At 45.4% G+C, this 10,410-nt stretch overlaps 1 protein-coding gene across 1 annotated transcript; it reads right to left on the minus strand.

Moving 5' to 3' along the window:
* Nucleotides 1-920: 920 nt before the first annotated feature.
* Nucleotides 921-9,730, minus strand: LYSET (lysosomal enzyme trafficking factor). The gene is made up of 2 exons (XM_025189930.2): nt 9,561-9,730; nt 921-1,719 (listed from the first exon to the last, which is right to left on the minus strand). Exon 2 carries the CDS (start codon nt 1,701-1,703, stop codon nt 1,308-1,310), a length of 396 nt encoding a protein of 131 aa, XP_025045715.1. The 5' UTR covers nt 1,704-1,719; nt 9,561-9,730; the 3' UTR covers nt 921-1,307.
* Nucleotides 9,731-10,410: the final 680 nt, after the last annotated feature.

Here is a 10,410-nt window from a genome sequence, read left to right on the forward strand (position 1 = left end):
TAATTTTCCAGCAAGAGCTGGACACAGCTTATTCTCCCATTTTCATGGTATTTCCCCCATGAACAGCTGATAATCAAAAGTTGTTTTAATTTCACTTGGGTAACAATGCTTAGCAGTAGTGATCTCAGTTACCATTGAGAGAAAAGTATGGAAAAGAAACAGAAGAAAAATTAGTTTTGTACAATCTAGTCCATGGCCAGTGACCAGCCTTTCTTTGGCATCAGTGAAAAGATGTTAAAGGCATCACACCTTTGGGCCCAGGCCACTCCCCAACTTCTGCCTAATAAAATATGGTGGTATGTACCTTTTTAACTCAGGTGCGCCTACATTGCACATCTTATTTCGAGTTAATTTCAAAATAGCTTATTTCAAAACTTGGCGCTGGCTACACAATACCAAATTTCAAAATGGAGTGCTATTCAGAAATGTCCCTTAATCTTCGTGAAACGATGTTTACAGGGACCTCAGAATAGAGTGCCTGTTATTTCGAAAGCTATTTCAAAATAATGGGCACGCGGTCAAGACATGGAAAACACTTTCAGGACACTGGAAGTATCTTGAAATGGTGCCACTATCTAGATGCACCCTCAGTGATTATGACAGAGAAAAACTCTCTCCTCGCTACATAATTCATTCTCATCTCTTTTTAAAAAGGATACAGCCGCTCCCTGAGTTGCGAACGGTCGAGTTATGACCGTTCACACTTACGACCAAAGCTCCCATGGAGCAGTCGTAAAGGCAGTCCCCGAGTTACGAACGCGACCCGCGCTTACGAACAGCGCGATCGCGTGTAACTCAATAGGGTCCGAGTTACGAACAGTTCTAGTTACGGACCAAGTGTTGGTTCGTAACTCAGAGTGGCTGTAATTCAGAATTGTAAGAATGCAATATTATTAAAAAAAAAGGAGAAAGCAAAGTAATGTGTTCAATGCAGCTTTTTATCAGCATGTTCTAATCTTTCACATTTATCACAAAAGTGTCCATTTTCATCGATTCAAAGGGAAAGCTTGCAGGTAATTTTTTTGCACAGTGGAGTATGATTGCAGAAGTATATTTCCCCCACAGAATACTTCAGAAGGAAGATGGCAATTTTGCATCATAAGGCAGAATGAGAATTGTTCCCATCAAGTCTCTCACAGGGCTCTGCTATTCAGATGGATCCATACTTTAAAAAACACTAAGTATAAAGCAGCTACTCTTCAGTATTTAGCAGTTTGAAAGGAAAGGACCTTCCATTCAGAAGCTGAGTCTTATGATTAGGTCAGACATAGGTGGTGTTCCAGAAATAGCTCAAACCAGAGATTGAATTAAGTGTCAATCAACTGTAATCTACTAATCTGATTAGAGGCCTTCACAAATGTTTGGTGCCGATTACAAACAACAGCCAAGCAGATTGGAATGATGCAATACCCCACGGTTTTGGGGTCAGCTCTTGTACAGGAATAAAGGAACAAAAACATCTGTAAATATGGTATTAAAAATATAATAGTCCAGAACCAAAAAGGCAGGGACAGCAGTTGTGCTTTTAAGGAGTGTGTCCATGTGGTTCCTTCTCTTGGCTCTTCAGGGTGTTGTTGAATGTGCTCCAGTGCTAGTTTGTTGTAAGTCTCATTGATTTCAAAGACATAGTAAAAAGCTGCAGCACTTGCTAACAGATACAACCCCACACCAATCCATCCCATCCTCTGGCGGAAGTTCATCATTCTCCATGCTCTGCACCTTTAACAAAAAGAAGACAATCATTCAATACAGATATAATCCAGTCTCTGGATCGTGAATTATTTGGTATGATAGGATAACTACTTGAAATTATAGTACAAGTACACCCTGTTGGGGGCTTTGGGTTTTTTCTTCTTTACATATCTTACCACAACTGCATGCTAATGGTAATCAATTATATAACATCTTTATGGTGATCCTAATAATAAAAAGAAATGGATGACCCTGTGTCTACTTGAGTTTGGCCAAATGAATAGCTGACTGAGGCTCATGTTGACAAGACAGAAACAACATTAATTGGGACTTGGTTAAGAAAACTGAATGAGTGCTACGACAAGTCAAATCACCACTAACTAAATGGTCACTATGAAAGTTGTTTGCCATTTAAGCATCTTCTCATACTCTAGGGTTCACCTGACCACCAGATCCCAGTCATGTCAGAGTTAGGGATATTAAATATTGGTTAATTGAACAGTTAATTAACCTAATGAATTCTTATTGGTTACTTGATTATTCTATAGTCCCTGGGGGTGGGTCAGGCAGGCAAGCAGGGTGCCCCATTCCTGAGGCGCCCCCTGCCACTCTGTGTTGCTTCCTCTGTACCAGCTCCCCTTGTGGACTGGCTGCCTGTCATCCCGTGCTGCTGCCTCTGATACACAGGGTGGTAGCAGCCACTGTCCGGAGAGGGTCTGAGCTTCTGGACCCGCACAAGCTTGAACTGAGCTGGGCTGCCCACCGGCCTGGCTCCTAACACACTTTAAATGCAGAGCCACAGCAAGGGTAGGTCCTGGAACCAGCGCAAGCTGGGACTAAGCTGGGCTGCTGGCCAACCTGCTAAAAACTTACTGGCAGGGAGTGGGAGGAGAGGGGAAAATGTGTGAAGTCTATAACATTAGCTATAAGCTTTTGCTTATCAGTTAATCGACTACACTGTTACATTCCTAGTCAGAGTATATTTTTTCCATCTGCACTTGGCAAGTGCAATCTCATTTTGGATGGAGACCTTGCTATATTATGTCTTCATTGCTTTAAGATTAGACTATTGTAATATGCCCAGCTCAAGGTTACCCTAACAGTTAGAAGTTGAAGGTAATCTAGAATACATCAACCATCTTTTAACTGGTATTTTTCAAAGAAAGCACCTAGGTCTGGTTCTCTATGCTAAACTAATTTCCTCTGTGGGTGACAGGGCAGGGATCACGTGAGGGTTACCTGTTGTGTTCCCTCCCTCTGGGGCATCTGAAAGACATCCAACCAGTTAAACAAATTGCTTAATCGGCTAACTACTGGTCACAGGTGAGGGAGCTGTTCTGACCTTGTAGCCTGCTGCAGCAAGGGTGCTGCTTCTCCCAGCAGCCAGATCCTCCAGTTAACTGGTAAGCATGCGAATAAGGCTAATGCTTACCAGATAACTGTTTAATCTTTTATATTCCTAATATCTTTCTCCAATACCATCAAACTGACAGATAGCTTTGTAGTTAAAATACAGTATTGTGAACCTGAAGATCAGGAGTTATTTACTATTATTATTTGTATTGCAGTAGTACGCAGGAGCTCCAATCATGGACCAGACAATCACATACTTCTTGTGTGGCATTGGGCAAGTCACTATGCCTTACCTTGCTTCACATTCCCTTTTATAAAATGGGACTAACTAATCCACCTTTTGAAAATTGAGATAATTAAGAGCAGGGGTGGGCAATAAGCTAGAGGCAGCTTACCAGCCATTTATTTACCTTCATGTCTGCAGGTATAACCACTTGCAGCTCCTGTTGGATGCAGATCGCCATTCCCGGCCAATGGGAGCTGCGGGAAGTGGTATCCCAGTCCATGCTGCTTCCCATGCCTCCCATGGGCCAAAAATAGCCATTCACGGCCAAAAGGAGCTGAAAGCATACCTGTGGAGGCACAGGTCAATAAAGCACCAGTGGCCCACCAAGGGCTGACCGTGGAGAATTGTGTCTGGTCCATGTGCCACTTATTCCCCACCCCTGCTTAAGAGTCATAAACATCAAGCTATTTCAGTAGCACCTTGCTACTGAAATGCAAAGCAGCTGTAGAGTTTGAAGCATCTACTGAAGAATACTGGCTAAAGGTGGATATCTAGTGGTGGATATCTAGAGGGGTAACTAGTGGTGTCCCCCAAGGGGGGGACCAGTCCTGGGACCAGTCCTTTACAACTAATTCATAAATGATCTGGAGAAAGGGGTAAGCAGTGAGGTGGTAAAGTTTACAGATGATACCAAACTGTTTAGGATAGTCAAGACAGAAGCAGACTGTGAGGGACTCCAAAAAGATATTGCCAAACTGAGCGATTGGGCAACAAAATGGCAAATTAAATTTAATGTGGATAAGCGTAAAGTAATGCACATCGGGAAAAATAACCCCACATATACGTACAGTATGATAGGGGTTAATTTGGCTACGACAAATTAGGAAAGAGATCTTGGAGTTATCGGGGACAGTTCTCTGAAAACTTCCACACCGTGTGCAGTGGCGGTCAAAAAGGCAAATAGGATGCTAGGAATTATTTAAAAAGAGAGAATATAAGACACAGAATATCTTACTGTCCCTGTATAAAACTATGGTACGCCCACATCTTGAATACTGAGTACAGATGTGGTCTCCTCATCTCAAAAAAGATATTTTGGACTTGGAAAGGGTTCAGAAAAGGGCAACTAAAATGATTAGGGGTTTGGAATGGGTCCCATATGAGGAGAGGTTAAAACGACTGGGACTTTTTAGTTTAGAAAAGAGGAGACTGAGGGGGGATATGATAGAGGTCTATAAAATCATGAGTGGTGTGGAAAGGGCAGATAAAGAAAAGTTATTTATTAGTTCCCATAAAAGAAGAACTAGAGGACACCAAATGAAATTAATGGGTAGCAGATTTAAAACTAATAAAAGGAAGTAGTTCCTCACACAGCATGTAGTCAGCCTATGGAACTCCTTGCCAGAGGAGGCTGTGAAGGCTAGGACTAGAACAGAGTTTAAAGAGAAGCTAGATAATTTCATGGAGGTTAGGTCCATAAAAGGCTATTAGCCAGGGAATAGAAATGGTGTGCCTGGCCTGTTTGTCAGAGGCTGGAGAGGGATGGCAGGAGACAAATCACTTGATCATTGTCTTCGGTCCACTCTCTCTGGAGCACCTGGTGCTGGCCACTATTGGCAGACAGGCTACTGGGCTGGGTGGACCTTTGGTCTGACCCAGTACAGCCGTTCTTATATTATGTTCTTATGGCATTTGGTATTGGCCATCGTTGGCAGACAGAATACTGGGCTGGATGGACTATTGGTCTTACCCAGTATGGCTGTTCTTATGTTCTCTGAGTTTTAAGTGCTGACCTTTACCGTTCTAAATGGTTTGAGAGACTTCCTCTATCCTTAAACCATATTTCTACAGTCATGCCCATCTAAATTACTTGATCTGGAATGATCCCAGTGCAAAGAAGATGGATTTAATTGTAACACAATCTTTGAAAGATCCTCTACTTTGGAACATACTCCCTGGAACACAACAGGATCCATTAATCTACCAGAACCTAGATTTGTTAGTCTTCCAAACTTGCTGGTTTTCCCTTTTTCTGTGACATTTGGAGAGGGGAGAAGAAGAGATTAAATAGAAACAGTATTACAGAGATGTAAGGCAGGGATGTTAAAGTGTATTTTTTGTAAATGATTTTTGTAAATGCTGAAATTTTCAGCAATTACACATTTATATATGGGGGGGAAGGCAGCTCCACAGCAGCTCCTTGCAAGTACCAGCTCTTCTTCCCTTCCCTCCCCTCCACCTCTCATATAGAGGCAGCAGGGAGGGGGGGGCGGAGTGTGAGGAGACATTGCATGGAACCATGAGGGCTAACTAATGAGCCCAGGCTCATCGGTTAACTGTTTAAACAAATACACTAACATATCCCTTATGTGGGGTGTGCTTGAATGAGTAACTGGTGGCAGTTTTAAAGGTATTTAATGTAATTGATTCTTTACTGAGAGTTACTAATACTGCAGAGGCTTAGTACCTAGTAGGAATACTTCTAGCATGACAACAAATTTTAACATTAATAGCTAACAAAGATAACAGCTGTCTAGCTCCCAGAGCCCATGTAAAATAGCCTGAGAGGTTGTTTTGGTGATAGATCTACAAGTTGTTCCTCAACCTTGAAATTGAGGAACACTGGAAGGGCAAAAGTGGGCCAAACTGTACTTATTATGACTAGAAGATTTATATACCAAGCAAAACCAACAGTTTTCAGAAATTCATATAAAGTTGGTAATATGTATTTACATTATTTAGAAGTACAAGTTAAACAACTAAAGAGAATGCCTCATTCTAATATACTAAAGGTGTCTGTCAGATGCTTCTATATCACCACATAATCCAAAACCGTTCAAAAAAAGGTATTGAATTACTGGGTAAGCGTTGCATTAAAAAAAAAAAAACACAAGAGTTCATGTTTACCTAACAGCTTAGTAGCAGTCTAGTTTTTCCAATATTTAGACATTATAAAGTTAGATTAGTGATTTTGTTTTAAAACAGGGGAACATACAAATAAGTGCACTGATAATTAAAACTGCAACACAAAAACTAAGCTAAAAAAATTAACTCTGATTTAACTCAATTTTACTTTTCCCCCACATCATCAATTACAAAGGTTATGTCTACATTGCATTCCTCCTTCGAGAGGAATGCAAATGCAGACAAACAAAATTGCAAATGAAACACAGATTTGAATTTCCTGCACTTCATTTGCATAATTGTGGCCAGCTGCTTTTCCGAAATACCGTATTTCGATTAAAAAACCAGGGTTATTTAAAAAAGCACCCCTTCCTTCTAAATAAACCTCATTTTTTAAGGAGTAACGGTTATTTCAAAGGAAGAGGTTCTTTTAGAAATAACCCCGTGTGGACCACTTTTTTCCCTCTAAATACAGTATTTTGGAAAAGCGATGTTCTTTGCTTCATTTGCAATTTCATTTGTCTGTATTGGCATTCTTCTCTCTTGGAGGAATGCAATGTAGACATACCCAGACAGATTAGTGGCCTTAGTTCTCAATTAATTTAGAAAAGTCAGTAGAGATCATTGCTTTGGAACCCTAAAATTAGATGTCTTGGTTTACCTGCATGGAATTGCCTGTTTCTCTTTCTATTTACAGTTACTACAAGTTTCCAGAATTGGTATTAAACCAGCTCCACACATTTATTCCAGTTCCTCCACTCGCACCCCAAATAACATTGTCAGACATCACAAGTTACTGCTGACTAAAAACATGTGCTCTTAAACATCAGTCACTTTTAAATGACCATGAGACTCCAAACCACACTTTGCTCTGAAATAGGGATGTGAAAGGTTAACTATTATGCATCACCATTAAGGCGTGATGCTTATCAGTTCTGATTAACGTATGGGGGCTGGAGCAGCTTCCTGCCTGCTGTGGGGCCCATCAGAGACAGGGGATGCTGCGGGCAGGCGCAGGCAGTGACTGCTCCAACCATGCTAAAGCAGCCTCTGCCTGCAGTGGTTCACTTTTAACTGGTTAACCAATTACAGCAAACTTCCGATAATCCGGCACCATTAGGACCCAGGGGGTGCCGGATTATCAAACATGCCAGACTATCAGAAGGGGGGGCTATGAGGGGTCTGGAGTGGGGTGGGAGGGGATGTCACCCCAGACCCCTCATCGCCCCCCCTTACGATAGTCCGGCTCTGCCCCAGGCGTCCCTGATTCAGCTGCTGCTGGCACCAACCCAGCAGCACTCCAGCTGCTCTTGGGGACCCCTGGGGCAGAGCAGCTGGGGTCCTGCCGGGTTGGTCCCGCAGCGCCGTCCTTTGGCGCTGCGGGACCAACCCGGCAGCACTCCAGCTGCTCTGCCCCAGGCATCCCCAAGAGCAGCTGGGGTGCTGCCGGGTTGGTCCCACAGCCCCGAGGGGAAGCGCTATGTGACCAACCCGGCAGCACCCCAGCTGCTCTGCTCCCGGCTTCCCCGATTCAGCTGCTGGTCAATTTCAGCAGCAGCTGAATGGGGGAAGCCTGTCCTGCTGCCCCAGCACTTCCGGGTTCCTGATGGTGCCGGACCATCAGGAGTCCCGGAGCATTGGATGCCGGACTAATGGAGTTTTACTGTACATGGAATTTTACATCCCTACTCTGAAAGCACTCCAGAGAGCTAAAATCTTTTAACCTTCCACAGAGATCAAATGGCAGGAGATGGCCACTTGCAGCTTGAATGATTCCCCAGTTTTAGCCATCCTCAGCACACAACAACCATAATGATTAAGACATTTTCCCCTTTACTAAATTAATGTAACCAAAAGCCAAGTTTGAGCTTGTGGTTACTATCACTATGCTGTTCCAAAGAACAAGCCAAGACTTATAGCAGCGATGGGGAACCTCAGGTCCAGGGACCATATCTGGCCCCCGAGGCTCAGGACTCTGGCCCCAGCATTGGAGAGCACGCGCTGGCACTCCAGCTACCCTGCTGCACCATCGTGGGATTGGCACACAGAATATCTACTTGGTTGGGCCCCCTAGGCTCTGGTGTGGGAGGGGAAACCATGGGGAGAGTCTCTCTCTCTCAATCAGGGAGTGTCTTTCTGCTCCTCACTTCTCCCAACTGATTTTTCTGTGGGTCAGTGGCTCCTGACCCAAAAGAGATTCCTCAGCCCTGGCTTATAGACTTATAAACTCTATATTAAATACACACAGAGTAAGTGAGTTTCAGAGTAAGTCTAGATTTAAATCAAAACTCTAATTGACATTTAATTTTTTTTGCAAATGCCACAGTTTAAAACCTACGATGTTGGTTTCCATCTTTAGAGAATTTACCTATGTGCAGTTTTATATGGAAGAACTAATTTTAGTTCCTGCTCATATTTGTGTTGGGTTGGAAAATACTCTAGGATTTTCATTGAAAGATGCCAAAAAAGCAGTAATCCATTATATAGGCCTCTAGAAAAATAAACTAATGAAACCGTTATTGTCACCAATCCCCTCTTGCTGAAGCACTGAGAAATTATGTGGCTTACCAAGGTCACATAACTAGCACGTGGCAGAGCTGGGCTTTCAGGAGTTCCTGACTCAGACCACTATATCATGTTGCCTCCATACAACTAGCTCAGGAATAAGTTTTTATACGCTGAACGTATTATAATAGCCAAATTCTAGGCTTATAAAACCGCGATAGGCGTGAGAAGCAAAAGCAAGAGAATGGCTCGGACCGAGCAGGAGTGAAACTGTTCTTATTTTCTTCATAATGGGCTTAAAGTGCAGCAGGGGAGGTTTAGATTGGACATTAGGAAAAAATTCCTAACTGTCAGGGTGGTCAAATATTGGAATAAATTGCCAAGGGAGGTGGTGGAATCTCCCTCTCTGGAGATATTTAAGAACAGGTTAGATAGACATCTGTCAGGGATGGTGTAGACGGAGCTTGGTCCTGCCTTGAGGGCGGGGGGCTGGACTCGATGACCTCTCGAGGTCCCTTCCAGTCCTATTATTCTATGATTCTATGATTCATCTCCGATGCTGTCTTACCCCACGGGGATACCACTGAGAGCGGACAGCCCCAGGTTTCGTATCCCCGCGTCGGGCTGCTCCCTCTCCAATCCACAGGAGCACACCCAGGAACAAGGCCGGTCCCAGCAAATCGCCAGAACTGGTTCACCTCCGTGACGTGGGACCTGCCTCCCCTCCGAATCGCCTATGCACCCGCTTCAAACCCCGCTACTCCCCTCACCCGGTGCGCGCGTGGCAGGCCCAGGAACACCCCTCGCTCAGCCGGGCCGCCTCCGTCCCGCCGGCAGCGACGCTCCCTTCCCCGCCCCGCCGAGAAGCGGCTTCTCCTACCTTCCTCAACCGGAAAAGCGGCGGGCAGGCGAGCGGCCCGATCCCATCACCCCGCTGCCCCGCGCCGGGAAGGAGCCGGGGCCGCTGCCCAGCTCGATCGCTGCCTCCAATGCCGGGCAGAGGCCATCTCGCTGTGGCCGCTGCCTGGCCGCCCCGGAACCCGTGCGCTTCCGGGGATGGAGATTTCCACTTCCGCTGTACTCCGCTCTGCTTCCGAGGTACCGGCGGAGCTAATTGAGTGCACGTGACTAGGGATATCGGCGCGAACTTTCGCCCGCCGCCATCTTGGCGGTAGCCGGTAGCCGCCGATGGACAGGGTGGGGTTAAGATGGCTGCAGGGCTGGGTCTTGTGGTTCCAATGGGCTCCATAGAGACCCAAGGATGCGCCCTCACCTCCCCCCCGCCCGGTTCTCACCAGTGTTTCAGCTGCCCCCTGTTTGCTCCCAGTAGAGGGGGAGCGTGTGAAGCCCCCTCCCCCGGGGTGGTTCCCTCTGAGGCTGTGCAGCACTGGGGGGAGGAGACGTCGCATGCTCCCCCTTCCCTAGGTCTCGCTGGCCTGGGCGCAGTGGAGCGGTAGAATGATCGTGGGCCGAATGTGGCCTACGAGGCTGACTTACCCACCCCCGCAGTAGCCCCCTGACCCATGTTTTCCCGCAGTCCCAGGAATCAGCAGGTGGCGGTGTAACCAGGGAAAGTGCTTTGGAGGTGGTTGAAATGCAGCAACTGCCGTTCAGAGATCTTATGAAGAGTGTCAATTTGCAGAGTGTGTTTTAAGGGGCTCAGCTACGATTAAGGGTGCTGGAACCTTTGTAAAAGTGGGGGTCATGAGCACCAAAGCAAGGGCGCCATA

The sequence above is a fragment of the Pelodiscus sinensis genome, chromosome 4 (genome assembly GCF_049634645.1).
Source record: "Pelodiscus sinensis isolate JC-2024 chromosome 4, ASM4963464v1, whole genome shotgun sequence".
Lineage (NCBI taxonomy): Eukaryota > Metazoa > Chordata > Testudines > Trionychidae > Pelodiscus > Pelodiscus sinensis.

Excerpts from the sequence above, each read along its gene's own strand:
- LYSET (XM_025189930.2), bottom strand. The coding sequence starts at position 1,703 with ATGATGAACTTCCGCCAGAGGATGGGATGGATTGGTGTGGGGTTGTAT.